We start from the raw sequence: 20,006 nt of genomic DNA, 5'->3' as shown, positions 1-20,006 counted from the left end.
GCCCATAGCTCCAAACTGACCCCCTTTTAACCCCAATCTGTCTCTTGGGAAAAGGGTCTGCCTACAGAATATGTTCTTAAATGATCTCTGAGGTCCACTTCAACTTGGAGATCTCCAGATTTGTCAGTAAATACAGGACATGGAAATCTAGGTTATACTTAATGACCTGAAGTATCTAGGTCCCTATCTTCCCAAGTCTTCAAGTTAAACACCTCCAGTTGCTTATAACCTAAGTAAAGGAAGGGAAAGATTCAGAGAAACCTCTCCTAAGCTAACCTGCAAGGGTGGCTACAGCAGAGCTGGAGAAGAATCCAGCCCTGATGGGAGGTATAAATGATACCTCAATCAAGAGAGTAGTCTGAAAAACATCTTGGGGTTTTAGTGGCCTTGCAAGCACAATATGGGTCAGTAAGTGTGATGTGTCAGCCAAGAAAGCTAATGTGTGGTCTTAGTCTGCATGAAAAGCAGCACAGTTCCTAGGGATAAGGCTGTCTCACCTTCATCTGCCAGTATGTGTTTAGAGTTGGAAAACATCTGGGATCATCAGGATTTTGAAGGGCCTTAGAGTTCATGTGATGTAAGAGCTGGCTGAAGCAACTGGGGATATTTAAAGTGGAGAAGAGGAGACTCAGGAAGATATTCAAACATACTCTTTGCAACTTCTACTGGTCCTTGGGGCTAAACAGAACAAGTCCAATGCTGCCCTTTAAATACTGGAAATTATAAGGAATGTGTATTTTGAAAAAGAAGGTAGGGGATGTGGCAGGAAGGTGGCACAGTCTTAAAGTATCTAAAGGGGCTGTCACATGGAAGATAGATTAGACTTATTTTGTTTGGTCCCACAGGGCAACCAGGAGAAATGGGTGGAAGCCACAAAGAGGTAAATTTAAGGTTGAAGTCTTAAGGTAGAAAAGAATGATGAGGGAGCTGGTAGTTATCAATGGAGAGGTCTTTTAGCAGAAGGTCAATGACTTGTTATGCATAGAAGGCAGATGGGCATTAAGGTCCATTCCAAGGCCAAAATTCTATGACTACGAGCAAAGAAGCCTGAGTTCTAGTCTCTACCATCCTTACTTCATGGACACCTTATTCTTATCTAAAGATTGTTGAGGAGAAGGGAGAGGTAGAGACAGCCTAGGACAAGGACATTATGACATGAGATAAATAACACAGCTTTTTTTGGTGTTCATATCCAGCAAGCACCTGCCTCAGCTGCTAACTTCTTCCACCATGCCACAGAGACCGTCAGGGTGTAATGATACTTGTCAGGTTCTAGACAGAACATGACTTGGGGAAATCTTATCAGGACTTAGGCCACTATTAGTCAAGTCTAGCCAGGAAGATCAATGCATTTCAGTTTTGTCCTTTAGGTGGCCCCAAGTCACACAGTCCTAGGAGCCATGACAAAATCATGTAACAGTTTATGTGTCATCCTTCCCTACCCATACTAAAATGGGGAAGGCAGCATTCTTCCTCAGTCCATATTCACACAGGACCCTTCCACATCTCGGGCAGTAGCACTGAGCAGCTCCCTTCGGATTTCTGGGGAGAGCTGTGGGTGGGGTTGCAGGCGAAGAAGTTCTAGCAGGGCCTCCTTCTGTTCTGTCGTCAGATCAGCTTTATAGCGCTGAGCCAGGGTCAGCAGGCTCTGGTGCCAAAGCACAGGCAACTTTCGCTGCTCAGTCCGGAAGGCCAGGAAGTGGAAGACCAAGGCATCCAGTACCCGGAAGGGCAGTGCATACTTCTTGTCCAGCAGTAGCCGTAGGAAGATGCTGTTGGCTCCACTGTATTCCATTTCAGCAATTTTCAGCATGGCTGCACTGAGAGGGGAGAAGAAGCGGGAAGAACAGATGACTATCTCTGTGCCACTGATACCTTAAAGGGTTTTCAGTTGGGAAATAGCTGAGATAGCGTAGTCAAGACTAAAGAACCACAGACCATGAAGCTTAAGATAAGCGAACCGGAGACAAAAATATGGCTGAGATGGAGGAAAGGGCATTATTGACTGAAAATTCTTAGGGGGCAAGAAGCACAAATGCTTGACATTGGGTAATTAAATAGCAACAGACTGGTACAAGAGAGTCAAGAGGACCTGGGTTGAAAGGCCTAGGAATACTGCTGATGTCACTTAAGTACCTGTGTGACCCTGGGCAAATCTCTCTATGTCTCAGTTTCCTTATTTGTAAAATGATGAGATTGGACTAGACGGCTTATAAGGATTCCTCCCACTCTAAATCTATGATTTAATAATCACTGGTCTTACATTTTCAGGTTAGGGGCATGTTCTCAGATTCTAAAATCATAGCTTTTATGGTTAAAAGGGAACTTGAACACCAAGAGGACTGGAATTTAAAAATATTTCTAGCTACATCAATTGAAGCAGTGCATTTTAAAAAATCCGTAAGATAAAGAAAATGGATGGTTGGACAAACATTTTTATTTCAAAGTAAAGTTATAATGCTTTTGCTTCAATTAACACACCTGATCCTTCTAGTGTTGAAGACTCTATAATCTATATAACCCTCCCATTTTAAAGATAAATAAACTGAGGCTCGGAGAGGATAAGTGATTTCCCCACGGTAATAAACTGGGATTTCACAATGCAGGCCTTTTGACTTCAAATCCAAGGCTCCTAATAGAACAACAGCACTTTACAGGTTACAATGCATTTTACATACATCATCTTGTTTAACCCTACATCCTCATCTCCCTTCCTGCCAATCCTACTGCTGCCTTGTCCACTGTTTACTCTCTAAACCACTTAAAGGTCAGGCAGGGGTGGAGTAAAGCTGCCGGGCTCTACACTTTCTGACTTCGTAGCACATCTTCACCAGACCATTTTACGCCAGCTTACCACTTCTTTAAGACCTGTCATCAAATCACCAGTACTTTTGGACAGGACATGCTAATGGACTGTTTTATTGTTTCCTTCAGGCCTTTGCGAATTGCCAAGCACTGCTTGGTTCCTGGGCCTCAACTCCCCTACATGAGTAGTTTCTTCCACTGAAAGTGAACCTTCTCTAGGGCAGGGCCTGCCTCAATTCTGCATCTGTATCGTTAGCACGTAGCACAGTAAAGAGAGAAGGGAAATAAGCATTTTTTTAAGTGCCTACTATGCGCCAAGCATTGTGCTTAACCTGTTATTAAGTATCTCATTTGGTCTTCACGCTAACCCTGTGCTGTTATTATCCTCATTTCACAGTTGAGAAAACAAGGCAAATGAAGGTAAGTTTTGTACATTGGTCACACAGTGTTCTGAGGCTGGATTAGAACTCAGCTATTCCTGATTCCCTGAACCTCCAGCTATTCATTCATTCTCATCCACATAGCAGCCCTGAGGTACAGCAGATATTTTCCCCTTATTTTACAGATGAGGAAATGGAAGCACAGCAGAGTCAAAGTGCTGGGGTTCAAGTGCCAGCTCTGTTTCTTACTACCTGAAAAAGTCATTTCACTTCTGGCTCGAGTTTTCTCATGGATAAATGAGAAGTTGGACCAAATTGACTTCTGAGGTCCCTTCCTACTCTAACCTTTGATATGCCCATAGTTCATTCAGCCTGGACTTAAATCGAGATGGTCTGACTCCTAAATCCATTCGTTCTACTAAATGGTGCTGCCGCCTCTCGGTGACACACTTAATAAAGCTAAACCAGTGGGTTAAATAGTAAGTCAAGAGAGAAGGTGAAAGAAGTGAGATTTGACTCTCACATCTTTGACCCAGCCCTATACTTTACCTTGCATCAGTTTTCCTATCTGAACTTCGGGGGGAATGTGGTTTCCTCTACCCATGAACTGTCCAGGATGTTGGGAGCACTGACGGACACAAACGGAAAGGGCAGTTGTGAAGAGAGCTGGACAACAGCCCCCCCAGTACCTTGAGTGCAGCACAGGGATGGAACACTTGGTGATGATGCTGCCCACAATGATGGCTTCTCGAAGGGTACAGGTACCAGACTCACATAGAGGTATCAGGATCCCTGGGGAAATGGGAGAAAGGACTGTTAGTAAGGACTGGGAGCTGAGGGGAGAAAGTATATAGGGAGATAGGTGGGAACAGTCAGACCAGTGTTTAAAGGGAACTCTGCCCTCAAGTCCAGGAACCAAGATACCCACCTCAGAAAGGCCCACTCTAGGACCTACCTTTGAACCAGGCCCCAGTCTTGAACAATGCTTTCTTGAGTGCCATGTAGAGGTGAAAGTTAAGGCGTTTGTATTCAGCAATGTCATCCCGCACACGGGGGAGGAGCACCAAGTTGTAGAAGCGCTGGGCCATCCTTTCCTTGAGATTAGATGAGAATATCCTGGGTGTAGAAGTTTCCAGATTAGTCATAGATGATTTTTTTTGGTACATTTTATTTTTTCCCCAATTACATGCAAACAGAGTTTTTAAACACTCTGTTTTTTAAATTTTGAGTTCCAAGTTCTGTTCCTCCCTGAGATGGTAGGAAATGTGACAGTTTATACATGTGCAATCATGTAAAACATATTTCCATATGAGCTGTTCTGTAGAAGGAAGGAAGAGAAAGGAAGAAAGAAGGGAGAGGAGGAAGGAAAAGGAAAGAGGGAAAGGAAAAAAAAATAGTGTATTTTGGTCTGTGTTCAGATGCCATCAGTTATTTCTCTGGAAGCAGATGGCATTTTTCATCATGAATCCTTTGGGATTGCCTTAGGTCACTGTATTGCTGGGAATAGCTAAGTCCTTCAGTTGATCATTGTATAATATTGCTATTACTGTGTACAATGTTCTCCTGGTTCTGCTGCATCACTGCATCAGTTCATGTAAGTCTTCTCAGGTTTTTCTGAAATCATGCTTGTCATTTCTTATAGCACAGTGATATTCCATCACAATTATATGCAACTTGTTCAGTCATTCTCCATCTGATGGGTATTCCCTCAGTTTCCAATTCTTTGTCACCACAAAAGAGCTGCTATAATTATTTTTATACAAATAGGCCCTTTTCCTTTTCGGGGTGGGAGGGTGAGAGGGAAGGGGGAGATAAAGACTTAATAGTGATATTGCTGGATCAAAGGGTACACACAATTTTATAGCCCTTTGAGTAGTTTCAAATTTCTCTCCAGAATGGGTGGAGCTGTTCACAACTCCACCAACAATGCATTAATTTTCCAGTTTTGCTATGTGCAAAGTTATCATTTTTCTTTTCTGTCATATTAGTCAATCTGATAGGTGTGATGTAGTTTCTCAGAGTTGTTTTAAACTGCATTTTACTAGTCAATAGTGACATATGACTACAGACAGCTTTGATTTCTTTGGAAAACTCACAGATGAGATTTTGAAGCAAGCATTTTGTAAACTGCTAAGTGCTAGATAAACGTGAGGTACTAATAGTAATACTGTTGTTGTTAGATAGAGCCTGGTCCTTTACATACCACTCTGGATACTATGGACAAAGCACTGACTTTAAATGAAAAGAGTTTACCTGTCCAGCAGTTCTGCAGATGAAGTCCCAGGTACTCCACACCTGGGCTGCCATGAATATAATGGAACGAGCCCTGGAGGTGGGATCAGGGGACCTTTGTTTGATCCTTGCTTTAACACTTGCCCTGGGCAAGTCACTTCACCTTACTGGGCCTCTGTTCCTCACCCATTAAATGAAGAGGTCTGACTGGATGGCTTCTGCATTCCTTTCCTAAATAAATCAGTGACCCTAAAGATCACCACCCACTTCTGCCTCCCAGAGAACTTCTCTCCCATATAGCCAGTTCACCAGCAATTGCAGGGCAGACTGAGGATGAGAACACAGTGACATAAAGGCTTCTTGGAGCTTTCAAGCTCTTTAGCACATGTGCCAAAATCCCCAACAAGGACAAGCCAAGTCCCCTTCTCTTCACGACCGTGGCTGAAAAGTGGCAAAAGAGGGTGAAGATGTCACAAATGCCAAGTTGTTCTTCATGACACCCCAGAGCATTGTGAAGAACAAATGAAAGGCCAACACCCCTGACCTAGATCCTAGGGTGTTGCCAAGGAAGCAATGGAGATATCTAGGAATGCACATACTCATCTTAGGAGCCCAGTAAGCCTAAGCAGACACCAGGTTCACAGTCTCTCCCTTTTGCAGTCCAAGTATCACATATCTGCCAAAATGACCTCCTGAAGACACAGATACAACCAACCATATGACAAGCCCTCTTTTAAAATTCCCTGTGGGCTATAGGATAAGAATGTAAAATCTTTGGCTTTTTAGTTCTCCACAATTTGGTTCCCAACTACCTTTCTAGCCTTATCTCAATCTCATCTTCTCCATTCTCTGTACATTTGAGAGCATCCACGATCTTGTCCAACATTTAGCCCCCACCCATGCCTTTGGGCAGCCTGCCAGCTGACCCCCTCCTCACCCACTCTTTCTGCCCCCTTCTTCCTGCTGTGATTCTCTTCACATTCAGCTCGGAAACTGCCACATCCTCCTGAACTCTTCCAGGCAAAAGGGACTTCTCCCTCTTCTTCCATTCACAGAGCATTTTTTCTGGACCTCCCCACAACCTCCAATTAAATGCTCTTTGAAGGCACAGATTGTGTCTCATCTTGGGTATTAGGCAGCTGGTGCAGTGGTTAGGGTGCTGGGCCTGGAGTCAGGAAAACCTGAGTTCAAATCCAGCCTCAGACACTTACTATGTGACCCTGACAAGTCACTTAACTTCCATTTGCCTTAGTTTCCTCAACTGTAAAATGAGGATAACAACAGTGTCCATCTTGCAGAGTTGTGAGAATCAAATGATATCTGTAAAATGCTTAGCACAGTGCCTGGCACATAGTAGATGTTATACAAATGCTTATTCCCTTCCCATTTCTATCTTTGTATCCCAAGTGCCTAGTGCCAGTGTGAAACACAAGAGTAGGAACATAAATAACTTTAGTTGAACTGAACTGAAATATAACAGAGGGGCTAGAAGGTGACAAACCATGTGATTAAGAGGCTACACGGAATGAGGGGAATTAGGGCAAGTCAGGGTCAGCATGGCAAAAGGAGGGAGCGCCTCCTCTCTATACTGACCCTACCACCTGTTCTGGGTCTCCTTTACCTGGTGGCCTGGTACATGGCAGCTGCAGTCCAGCTCTCTGGCTCTGTGATATAGAGGATCTGTTCCCAATTGGAGAGAGCGGGAATAATTTTAAAGGCCTTAGGAAGTTTGCCACTCCGGTACTTGGATAACACCTGGGGTGAAAGGGAAGCCAGAGAGGAAAACCATGAATTATAAATGTGAACAACTGATATATTTCAAACATAGATCTGACTGTGTCACTCAAAAAGCTCCTGAGGGCTAGCTCCCTATTGCATGTAGGCTAAAATACAAACTCTTTTGTTTGGCTTTTAAAACTTGTCACACACTGGCTCCAGACCCTCTTTCCAGGGGTACCTATTATACATCACTCTCCTTTTCCCATTTAAGGATTCCCATCTCACATCTGTGGGCCTAGAATGCCTTCTCTTCTCACTTTTATATCTTAGCTCCTTCTGCTGCTCAGCCCAAATGCCACCTCTTGTATACATACAGCTGACTTTGATTTCCCAGTTGCTAACTCTACATCTACAGTACTGTGTGCTCCATTGCCTGCAGAGAATTTGAGTTCCTTGAAGGCAGGAACTGTTTTACTTTTGTCTTTGAAGCCCTAGCATGGTTCCTGGCCCATAGTAGGTGCCTGACAAAGTCCTTTAGAACCTGTCCCCTCCTACCTTTCCAGTCCTCTTACACCTTACTCCCCAATACATATTCTTTGATTCAGTGGCACCTCCTAGTTGTTCTGTGCTCAACAGGATCCATTTCTCAGCCCCTAGTACTTTGGCTGGCTCTCCTCCATGTCTAGAATGCTCTCAATCACTGATCTCCTTTGCTACCTTTGGTCCCAACTAAAATCCTACCTTCTTCAGGGAGCCTCCAGCTTCTCTTAATGGCAGCGACTCTCCTCTGTTCATTATTCCCTACTTCTTGTGGATATAGTTTGCTTGCCAGTTGTCTCCTCTGTTACACTGTGAGCTCCTTGAGGGCAGGAATTGTCTTTTACCTTTCTGTATCCCTGGCACTTAGCCCAGTACTCGGCACATAGTAGGCACTTACTAAATTTTTATTGATTGTTGATAGATTAATTCTTGTTGAATGAGTGAAGAAATTTTTTTTAGCAACAAACACGACTTAAGCACCTACTATATGCTAGATCCAAGAATTAACGATTTCCCATCACTGCTCCTCCCCTCAGTGTCTTAGCTCTTACCTCTCTGACACCCTTGTAGACTTCAAGAACCCGGGGATCCAGCTGGGGCATAGGGCAGCCTGACACCTCAGACATTACAGTTTCTACCTCCGTCTGCTTTTCTGTCAATTTCTCCATGATGATGTCAGCCAGTGTACGCCTGAGGGCAGAAAGAAGAGGTGCAGTTGTGGTAACAGGTCAGATGGGATCAACCTTCACACAGATTCCTGATTCTACATTCCCCAACTTTCACTTTGATGATGAAATACCTGGGGTAGCAGATAAGAAGGTAAATGCCACATTCCTGATGAAAAGACCAGAACTGAATAGAAAATTTGACATTCAAACACAAGACAAGAGAGAAGCATAAAAAGACAAATGTGAAAGAAAACTCAGAAGAGACTCAAATAAGTTAAATAGTTTACATTCCTATATGGGAAAATAATATAAGTAATTCCTAAGAACTTTACCATTACTGTGGCAGTTAGAAGCAGTCTACATAGGCAGAGAACATAGGTCTGAGTCAATTATGTGGGAATGAGCTAAAAAAAAAAATATGAAGGGGTGAGAAAGAGGGATGCCCTGGAAGGAGAATGGGAAAGGTAGAATGGAGACAATTATCTTAAATAAAAGAGGCATGCAAGGCACAGCTTTAACAGTGGAGGGGAAAATGCGGGGAATTTTGAGCAATGCTTTAACTTCACTCATCTGAACTGGTTCAAAGAGGGAAGAATACACATATATCAACACAGATACAAACAGAGATACACACACACACACACACACACACACACACACTCTCTCTCTCTCTCAGCTAGGTATAGAACTCTATCTTACCCAATAGGGAAATAGGAGAAGGTCATAAAAGAAAAGGTGGGGAGAAGGAACTTCGGTATGATAAAAGGGAATGCATATTAAGGGAGGCAGTGGTCAAAAGCAAAACAGACTTCTGAGCAGGGACAGGACAAAAAGAGAGAGCGACAGATAAATGGAAGAAAACAGGATGGAGGGAAATACACAGTTAGTAATCATATCTGCAAATGTGAATGGGATGAGCTCACCCATAAAAAATAGAAACAGAGAGCAGAATGAATTAGAAACCAAGATCCAACAGTAATTTTTTTTTTACAAGAGACACACTTGAAACAGAAAGATAACACAGTTATAATAAGTAGACAGAACAGAACCTATTATCTTTCAGCTGAAATCAAAAAAGGCAGGAGTGGCAATCATGAACTCAGACAAAGTAAAAACAAAAACATTTCATTAAAAGAGATAATCAGATAACTGATGAAAGGTCCCACAGACAATGAAATAACATCAAAAAATTTTTACAGCAAGTTTTTCTGATGTTCCTTTTCCTCAAATATATAGGTAATAGAATCAAATTTATAAAAACAAGAACCATTTTCCAACTGACAAATTGTCAAGGGAAGTGAAGAGACAGTTTTCGGAAGAAATCAGAGACATCTATAGTCATATGAAAAAATGCTGTAAATCAATATTGAATAGGGAAATGAAAATTAAAACAACTCTGAGGTACCCAGCAGAAATGACAAATGCTGGAATGGATAAGGGAAAATAGGTACACCAATGAACTGTTGGTGAATTGGTTTAACCATCCTGGAGAACAATTTGGAACTATGCCCAAAGGTATACATGTTGATCCAGGGAGAGCACTATTATGTCAGCATCCCAAAGAGATCAAAGAAAAAGAAAAAGGACCTATATATGTACAAAAATATTTACAGCAACTCTTTCTGTGGTAGTAAAGAACTGGAAATTAGAGGAAGCCTATTGAGGAATGGCTGAACAAGTTGTGGTATATGATTGTGATAGAATACTGTAGAATAAGAAATGATGAGGGGGATGATTTCAGAAAAACATGGGAAGGCCTATATGAACCGATAGAAAATGAAGTGAGAAGAACCAGGAAATTGCTGTACACAGTAACAGCAATATGGCAATGATAATCAACTGTGAAAGACTTAGCTACTCTGATCAATATAATGATCCAAGACAATTCCAAAGACTCATGATGAAAAATGCTACCCACCTCCTGAGAAAGAACTGATGAAAGTCTGACTGCAAATAGATGAATAGTTTTCTCATTTTCTTTTTTTTTTTTTGCAATATGGTTAATATGGAAATATATTTTGCATGATTTCACATCATACTGCTTGCCCTCTCAGTGGGTAGGAGAGGGAAGAGATGGAAGGAGAAAATTTGAAATTCAAATAAAAAAAAATTTTTTTTAAATAAATTAAAAAAAAAAAAAAAGAAGGTAACTTCCTGCCCCTACTCCAGGCCTGTCCATCCACCACCTCTTGTTCATATGTAGTTAAGACTCCCCTGACTAGTTTTGTCAGGGAATGAAATGGGTCACCTAAGTGAACTTCACAAATGAACTGACACTTTTACCACTGCAACCCTACTCAAATGTCTCACTGGGGCATGACTGGCTTTCTAAGGTGAAACAAACTCTCAAAATTCTACCAAATAGGAAAAGTTTTGGGAACAGGCCCAGCAGCAGACTGCAGGTCTATCAATAGAGGAGCAGCCTCAGAGGATTGGGAGAGGCTGATCGCCAGAGGCTTAGTCATCAGGAAAGGACTTTTTTAGCTACAACTCCTTTGAAAACTGCCTGTTTCTAACTTTTAACTATTTATTTATAAGGGAATAGCTCTTTACCTTATAAATTTAAATCAGTTCCTAATGTATCTTTGGTAGAAGTCCTTTACTGCAAAGATTTCTTTCCCAGGTACCTGTTTCCCTCCTATCTATGAGTGCGTTGATTTTATTTAATGGTCACAGCAACTCACAAAGAGTGCTAGTTGAAAAATGGAAACAATGAAGAATTTAGAGTCAGAGAAGCTCAGGTGGAATTCTAACCTGCGCACTTGCTACCTGTCTGACCTCAGGCAAATCACTTCTCCTCTATTGCCCTCAGTTTCCTTATCTGTAACAAAAGGGTTGGAGTAGATAGTCTCTGGGAGTCTCTTCCAGTTCTTTATCAGGGATCCTGGGATGGAGCATGGAGGCGATGTTATCTGGATTGATAGCTACAACACTCTCATAGATATTTGAAACACTGAGTCAACAACTTCAAGCACTCAACCTTGTTTATTCACTTTGGATAGGAATCTCTCTAAAATGTAAAGTTCTCAGCAGTTTTAAAAAGCCTGAATGGAATGTAACTTTCCTTGATGATCAGGACCATCATTATGGAAATCAAGTACTGTACTGTGCAGTAATTCAATGAGGCCCACAGGGATTTTAAGGCTGCTTGCACCTACGCTAAACAAGTCCAGGTAGTCTTGCTTTTTCAATTTTTATGACTGCTTTTGATAGTTTTTCTTTCTCTTGTCAAGGGTCACTTAGAATCAAAGAATCTTCAAATGGGAAGAGCTCTTAGAGATATTTCAGATCTAATCTTCCACTGAGTATAGAAAACCTTTCCACAACATTCCTGAAGAGGTAGCAATCCAGTCTCTGCTTGAATACTTCTTGTGATGGGAAGCCCACTACTCTAAAAAGGAAACCTGTTCTATTCTTAGACAGCTATTCTAATGATTAGAGCAGTCTTCCATATGCTGAGCTTGAACTTGCCTCTTTTATAATGTCTCTCCATTGATCCTGGCTCTGTTCTCTGAAACTATACAGAATTAGCCTAATTCCTTTCAAAATGACAGTTCTATGGAGGTTAGAGGATAGTTATTATGTTACAAAATTTTAGAGCTCAAAGGAACTTCAATTAACAATTTACAAACAATAGTTCATGTAAATAGGGGAAGTTTTTTCCCATTCTATACTTTTGCAGTGAAGTAGATTTTCCTGAGCCTAAGTACTTACAAGCCTTTCAATTTATCTCTATTAAATTAATAACTGGCAGTTATACAACATTTTAAAGTTTGCAAAATGCTTTTAAAATCTGTGTGATAGGTTCTATGGGTATTATTGTCCCCATTTTACTGAAAACTCTGATTTAGAAGAGAGATTGACTTGAACAGGCTCACACAGTTATTAAGACAGGATTTATAATTTGGTTTTTCTGAATCCAAGACTAATATCCTACCCTAATATACCACAAGGTCTCTTGTTAGATAACAACCCAACTTGTTTTTTAAGATAACAATCCAACTTTTTTCAGTCCGTTGAAATCTTCTGGATCCTGATTCTATCATCCATGATGCAAAGGGTTTATCCTAGCTTTGTATCAGCTACAAATTTGACAAGTTTACCTGAGTTGTAAATAAAGAAGTTGAAAGGAAGGACATAGCTTTGTGGCATGCCACTAGGGAACAAATTCCTCCAGAAATCATGGTACTTATCAATGAGTCAATACTCTTTGAGCAGTTAACTGTATTATCATCAAGTTCACATATCTCCATAGTATTCATAAGATGAGAGAATTTTTCAAATGTCTTACTGAAGTCTATTCCCTTTTCCCTCTCCATCTTAGTAGCTTCTATCTCCCTGGTCAAAAATTGGCAAAGAGAAGTGAGGAAACTCAGGACGTCACAAAATATTGAGGCTATTTTTGTAATGTTCCAAAGTATTCAGATTAAATGTGACAGCCAGCATCCCAGGGCAATCACAGGCAACTCCAAAGGGGTTGAGGAAATAGCTTAAAGATGCACATGATCATAAAAGGGGAAGGCAAGACTTGAAGGAAGGTGCCATAAAAATACTTAAATGGCTGTGGAATGAAAAGTTAGTCGGTCAATAAACATTTATTAAGAACTTACTATGTGTCAGGCAAAGTGCTGAATGCTGGGGATAAAAAGAGACAAAAGGCAGTCCCTGCCCTAAGAAGGTTCACATCTAATGGGAGAGATAAAAAGCAAAGAGAACTATGTACAAACAGGAAATGTACAAGATAAATCAGAATTAAGAATTAGGAAATGCTTCTCATAGAAAGTTGGATTTTAGCTAGGACTTCAGGGAAGCCAGGAGGCAGAGATGAGTACATAATAGGAAGAGGGAGGGCAAAGGGATAGGGAGTGAATTTCAGATATAAGACTGTAAAAGTTAAGGTAAGGGAGGCAGAGAATGTCAGAGGGTTTTATATTTGATCCTGGAAATGATAGGGAGCCATGGAAGAGTATTGAGGATGGGTATGACAAGGTCAGACCTCCATTTTAGGAAGACCACTTTGATAGCTGGGTGGCAGATAGAATGGAGTGAGGAGAGACTTGAAGTGGGTAAAGCCACCAGCAGAACACTTCGATAATCCAGGAGTGAGGTGATTGAGGGCCTGTATCAGAGTGGTGGTGGTGGTGTTAGAGGAGAGAAAGGACATATATGAGAGATGTTACAAAACTAGAACAACAAAGCAATAGGGCATGTGTTATGTAACAGGCTCTTGATTCATACCAATATAGAGTTTAGAGAGAAAGACCTTGCCCAAGAGGAAGGGATGGAGAAGACACAAGAGTCCGGGGTTACTGAGTGCACAACTGCTAGAGACTGTGGGGACCATTTGGCAAATATGAAGAAACAGCTGTCATGTTGTAACCACAAGGAAAGAATTCATAGTATCCCGCTGGGAGGAAAAGAACTAAGAATAAGATAGAGAGTACCTGGGAGAGGAGGACTGAGGAAACACACAAGTGCCTAAAAGGGATGCCAAGTGAAACAGCCGAAAGAGGAACGCATATTATAGAACAAAGGAATGGTAAGGCAGATAAGGGAAAATGATGGAAATCTGACATCTGCAGAGAACGATTTTGTTTGGTGATAGGATTGCCTGGTTTCTGTATTTGTACACCCAGCACCTCGCACATAATAGTTGTTTAAGAAACACTTGTTAATGGAACAATATAGAGATACCTTTTATAGTAACACCACTACCATGACGTGAAGGGAATGAAATACAGAACTTCCACAAAGCAACTGTGGCAACCTTTTGCCCTTCTCTTTTCTTCCTATTTACCCCTGAGCTTCCCCTCACCCAAAAGAACCTCATTAATCATCCCTACATTATGCTATCTCTGTGGTCCAGTGGAAAAAAACCCTGAACATAGAGTCAGATGACTAGAGTTCAAATCTTAGCTCTGGTGTGTATCTGCTACGTGATTTTGTGTAAGTCACTGAATGTCTTTAGGTCTTATTTTTCTCAGCTGTAAAATGAATTGGGTTGGTTGGATCTGATGAGCTTTAAGGATAACACCTAAAACACTGGTATTAAAGCCCTTCACAATCTAGCCTCTTCTTTTCCAGGCTTCTTGCATTTCATCACTTTCCACTTATCCTACAACCCAGGACACTAGCCCACCTGCTCTTCTACCCACTGGACACTCCTTCTCCCCCTCTTGTCCCCACCATTCCTGGAATGCTCTCTGGCCTCCAATTTATCTCCTGGCTTCCTTCAAGACTCAGCTCAAATCCCATCTTCTGCAGGAGGCCCTTACACTACTGCGTTCTCTCTGAGATTACTTGCCTTTTACACTGACTATATCTTAAAATTGTATACAGTTATTTTACTGTTCTCTCCTCCATTAGAGTATTAGTTCTTTAAGGGTAGGGATTATGTTTTTACCCTACTTTATATTCCCAGCACTTAGCACACTGTTTATCTAGTAAATACTTAAAATAAATGTTTGATGACCAACTAGAATTCCTTTCAACTATTTCTCTTTGCTTTCTCCAGTCTCAACCTTGTATTGAAACATATACTGAGTATAAATTTAGTAATTTCTAGAATCAGCAAATAATAACTTGTTTAACCTACAACCTTTGGGGGGGGGGTTTGGAGAGAATCAGGAGATGAGAAAGAAATGGAGGATTAACATGGGACTCTGGAGAGTCACCAGTTGAAAAGCAACAAAAGTCAGAATTCAAATGCAAATATTGAGAGTGTGAATCTAATATTCTCTATATTAGGCAGTATGTAAGATTACAGATGGGCCTTAGACAGAATAAGTAGCTTGTCAGGCATTCCCATTTTCTAGGAAGACAACAATCAATCAATCAATCAATCAATTAATTAATTAATCAATTAATTCACTTGACACAGATTTCCTTGAAAACAGTACAAAATCCTATAATTTTCTATGGTCATACAGCCTTGGTACAGGTGAATGCAGGAAGGCATATGAAATGGATCCACGTTTGAAAGAGTTATGTCAGGAAGTCTGCACTCAGATGGATTAAGAGGCTCTTCACAGTGCCTTGAAGTCATTCTGGTCTTCAGCAGTCCATCTTAACCTGTTCCTCCAACTGACAGTGATCTGATCCCCTTCAAAAGACCTAAACTTCTCCTTAGTAGTGGGGATGAAAAAATATGTCCTAGCAGTCAACTCACCACTAGAATTTCCCACTGGGACCCAGCAGTTCCATTATTCCAACCCTACCTGAGTGGAGGGTTCTTATTCATGAACATCTCGATGGCACGTTCATCTTCAGGATTGACAACTACCTCCGTGTCATACCCTGATCCCACCATTTCTGCTGCCTTCTCCAAGGTTGGCCACTCCTCATCCTCGTCCTCATCTGATTCACCAACCTGGGCTCCTGGGCCTATGGGAGGAGGGCAGTGAACATGGTGAAGGGTCATCAGGAAAGGCACATCTTAAATCAGTATCAAAGTACCTAAGTGCTTTCTGTTTGCTGCATACTGTGCTACCTGATGCGGGGGAAGGAATGGATGATGTTTTAGTCAAACACCTGCCTTGTGGCACTTATAAACAAGCTAAACACATGTGAGACAGTAATAATACCAGAAAATGATTAAGTGCCCATATATTTTTAAAGTAGCAAAGAACTTGAAACTAAAGGGGTGCCCATGCACTGGGGAAATGGCTAAACATGGATGGAACATGAATGTAATGGAGTACCATTGTGCCCTATGAAATGAGTAAAGGGATAGTTTCAGGGAAACCTGGAAAGATATATAAACTAATGCAGAGTAAAATGAGCAGAGGAAATGTGTTGTGTTTTGAAGCGAAGAGGTTAAATTAAGGAAGAAGTGATTCCAAGCACAGGGAACAGCCAATGCAAAGGTATGGAAATTGGAAACAGTGGGAGGAAAAGCAAGAATGTCAATTCCTGGATGGCCCATAGGGTAGATTAAAAGCTTTATATGCCAGAGGAGTTTATATGTAATCCTACAGGCAAGAGGGAGTCAGTTGAGTTTACTGAGTATGGGAGTTACCTAAAGCTTGTATTTTAGGAAAACATTTTGGCACCTGTGTGGAGGGTAAACAGGAATAGGGAGTCTTTGAGACAGGGAAACCAATTAAGAGGTTATTAGGTGAAAGGTGATGAAGACCTGAACTAGAGTATCTGATATCTATATAGAAAGAAGGGGAGGGATATGAGAGATGTGGATGTAGAAATGACAAAATGTGGGGACTGAATGGATATGTGAGTGAAGGAGTTTAGGAGGTCAATGATGTGAAACTGGATGAATGGAAGTCAGAAAAAGAGAGATTAAGAAGAGAACTTGATTTTAAGACAAAGATAATGAACTCTGTATGTACTATATTGAGTGTGAGATGCTTATGGGATGGCCACTTTGAAATACCTAATATGCAGTTAGAAATGTGAGACTGAAGTTCAGGATATAGACTGGAGTCAGATAAAGAGATTTAGGAGTCATTTGTGTACCTGGCACATAGTAAATGTATAAAAATGCTTTGTCTGCTCTATAGAGATATTTTCACTTTATTTCAGCTAACGCTTAAGTGAACAGGCACAGGTAATTTTGATCACAAAATTTGATCATAGTCAGGATATAGTCTTGGGGTACACTAGGGATGTACTGGAGCCAGCCCCAACTATTCTTGGGACTGTTAGATTTTCAATGTAAGGATTTATACCTTGGAAAATGGCAAATGCTACTAATGAGAGCTTGATTTACTTTTTTGCTGATTATTTAGATTTAAGATATGAAGAAAACTTAATTATGAAGATTAAGCTTAAAAGCATGTGGAAGAGCTGATTGTTAAACATTTACCAGCATACTACTGGGGTATAACTACAGTTAAGTAGTGTGATTATGGATTATAAACCAGCAAAGGAGTCAGAGAAGTAGGAGAAGCAAGAGAACAAACTGTCTGAAAACCTAAAGAAGAGAGACTATCCAGGAGGAGAGGGTGGTCAGTAGTAGTAGTAAAAGCAGCAGAGAGGTCTGGGCTGAAAAGTGAGAAAAGGATAACTAAACAATAGATGTAAACAAACAAATAAAAATGCTATGTTTGACACTTTTCCCTTATCAGATGTCCTCTAAGATCCTATGCAGGTGCAAAATTCTGAGAAGTCTACTGAGATGGAAAGGAAAATGAATGAACATCATTGTTTGGGTTCCCTCTCCCTCTCATGGCCTATGCGCCTCCATGCCTGAGTCACCAGTTAATGATCATTTATTAAGTGTCATCTATGTGTTAGACTATGTGCTAAGCACTAGGTATACAAAGGCAAAAACATTAGACACTTCCAAGGAACTCAATCTAATGGGAAGACAACAGGAAGGCTTTAGGGGGAATTGGGAAAAGCTTCTTGCAGAAGGTGGGATTTTCAGTTGAAACCTGAAGGAAGCTGAGGAAGCCAGGAGGGCAGAGGTGAGGGAGAAAATTATAGGCAAGGGGGAGAGTCAATGAAAAGATGAGTAGAGATATGGAGTGTCTTGGTCAAGGAACAGCAAGAAGACCAGAATCCTTGGATGGTAGAGTATGTGGAAGACAGTAAAATATTAAAAGACTGCAAAGGTAGGAAGGGGTCAGGTTATGAAAGGCTTTAAAAGCTGAATAGGATTTATATTTGATCCTGGAGATAAAAGACCCACTGAAGTTTACTAAATGCACAATTACATGATGAGATCTGAACTTTAGGAAGAACAGTTTGACACCTCTGGTGGAGGACGGACTGACCTGGGGAGTGACTTGGTTACACAATAGACAAGGATGAGGTGATAAGGGTCTGTACCAGGAGGGTAGTAGTGTCAAGAGGAAAAAAGGGAACATACAGAAGTTTCTACAAAGATGGAATCCACAGGACCTGCCAACTGACTGGAAATAGTGGGATGAGAAAGAATGAAGAGAGTACAGTATGACTCTTAGGTTCCTGACAGTAATAGAAAAGTTAGGGTTTTAGAGGAAAGCTAACAAGTTCTGGTTTGGATATAATGACTTTGAGGAGTCTATGGGATATACCAACCAAGATGTCTAATAGTCAGTTGGAGATGGATAAAAAACTCTATAAGAATCATATGTATGATAAGAGACTATAATTGAATCAACAGAGACTGATGAGATCACCAAATAAAGTAATAGAGAAGAATAAGACAGAACAGTTCAGGGTTTTTGGGCACACTCACAAATAGATGGCTTCACCTGGATGAATGTCCAGCAAAGGAGACAGCAAAAGAACTGTCAGGCAGAAAAGAACCAGGACAGGGGTGGGAAACCTGCGGCGTCGAAGCCACATGTGACCCTCTAGGTCCTCAAGTGCAGCCCTTTGACTGAATCCAAACTTCACAGAATAAATCCCTTTAATAAAAAGATCTGCTCTGTAAAACTTGGACTGAGTCAAAACGCCACACCCAAGGACCTAGAAGCCTAGAAGCCGCAGGTTCCCCAACCCTGAACCAGGACATAATCAAGACAGTAGTGTCACAAAACCCCATAGAAAATAGAGTATTAGGAAGAAGAGGGAGGTCGACCCAGTGTCAAAAGCTGTAGAGATTTGCAAAGTAAGAAATAACTGGTACCTTGGAGGGATCAGGGCCCGTAGAATGATGAGATCAGAAGGCAGATTGCAAAGAATTGAATGAGAGGAAGGTTAATTGGAAGTTAGCACCTATTGTAAACAGACTGCTCAAATTCTGCAGAAGAGAGGGAGTCAGATATAGTCGGATGGAGGGGGGGATGGAAGGCTCAAGTGGGGGTTTTTTGAGGATAAGGGAGACGCGTGCATGTTTGTAGGCAGTAAGAAAGCAGCTAGTATACAGGGAGAGGTGGAAGATTAGCGAGTGTGCTTTCAAGGTAACTAACCCACAAGTTTCCCTGAAGCTCCGCCTTCAGTTTCTCGGCTCCTCCCCCTCCCCTATTTCCCGCAGGACCCTTTCGACCCCCTCACTAACCCAGCCGCGTGGTGGGCTTTCTCGGCGCTGTCTGGTCACCCGAGCCATGTTCAGCTTCTAGCTCCTCCTGCTGCTCTCGCGCCTGCTGTAGGATCCGCCGGGTCAGCCGGGGCCCCACGTACTCTTCTTCTTCCTCCGTCCCGCGGCCTCGGTCCCTCCGTTTCTCCCGGCTTCCGGGCCGTACGGAGTCCCCTGCCAGGATCTGGTCCGCCAGAGGGGCATGCTTTGCCTGCCCTCCGGCCTTACGGGACGACTTGATCTTGGGCATGGTCTCCACCACCCCTTCCTCTGAAACACACGTGGGGAACTGGCAGGAATATGGACTGCGCCGGCGCCAAGCAGCGCGTCATTCTCTGCACCTCCCAGATTTAGAAGACAAGCTCCATTGGCGGAACACAGCGCCTCCCAGCGATCGGAGGCCGGAAACTCAGCTTCCGGTGCCCCCCCTACCGGCCCCGCCCCCTGAAGTTAGACGTCACCAGGCCCCTCCCGGGGCCCCCGCCGTACGACGGCTCGCGTTATGTGAATTGGACTCGTAGTTGCCCACTGTAGCTGTAGCCCTGGTTTGGATTTGTTCTGTCTTCCAGAGATGAGTATTTAGGTCGCGAGTCAATTCCTAGAAACCTCCCGCCTTACTCTAGGGTGGGGAAAGTGGGCGGAGCTCCTAGTCGGGGTGATCGCCCAAGTCCTGGCAACTCCGCGGCTGGTGCTCTCTTT

At 42.1% G+C, this 20,006-nt stretch overlaps 1 protein-coding gene across 1 annotated transcript; it reads right to left on the bottom strand.

Moving 5' to 3' along the window:
* Positions 1-1,156: 1,156 nt before the first annotated feature.
* Positions 1,157-19,784, bottom strand: BYSL (bystin like). Its single transcript, XM_072642082.1, has 7 exons — positions 19,290-19,784; positions 15,562-15,727; positions 8,228-8,366; positions 7,039-7,172; positions 4,141-4,301; positions 3,875-3,977; positions 1,157-1,820 (listed from the first exon to the last, which is right to left on the bottom strand). Exons 1-7 carry the CDS (start codon positions 19,555-19,557, stop codon positions 1,475-1,477), a joined length of 1,317 nt encoding a protein of 438 aa, XP_072498183.1. The 5' UTR covers positions 19,558-19,784; the 3' UTR covers positions 1,157-1,474.
* Positions 19,785-20,006: the final 222 nt, after the last annotated feature.

The sequence above is a fragment of the Notamacropus eugenii genome, chromosome 2 (assembly GCF_028372415.1).
Source record: "Notamacropus eugenii isolate mMacEug1 chromosome 2, mMacEug1.pri_v2, whole genome shotgun sequence".
NCBI lineage: Eukaryota > Metazoa > Chordata > Mammalia > Diprotodontia > Macropodidae > Notamacropus > Notamacropus eugenii.
The sequence above is the reverse complement of the archived record's forward strand: the minus strand, read 5'-3'. Positions and strand labels throughout refer to the sequence as shown.

Excerpts from the sequence above, each read along its gene's own strand:
- BYSL (XM_072642082.1), bottom strand. The coding sequence starts at position 19,557 with ATGCCCAAGATCAAGTCGTCCCGTAAGGCCGGAGGGCAGGCAAAGCAT. Across the intron at positions 15,728-19,289 it reads AAAGCCCACCACGCGGCTGG|GCCCAGGAGCCCAGGTTGGT; the intron begins GTTAGTGAGGGG and ends CTCCTCCCATAG. Across the intron at positions 3,978-4,140 it reads GACTGGGGCCTGGTTCAAAG|GGATCCTGATACCTCTATGT; the intron begins GTAGGTCCTAGA and ends CCATTTCCCCAG.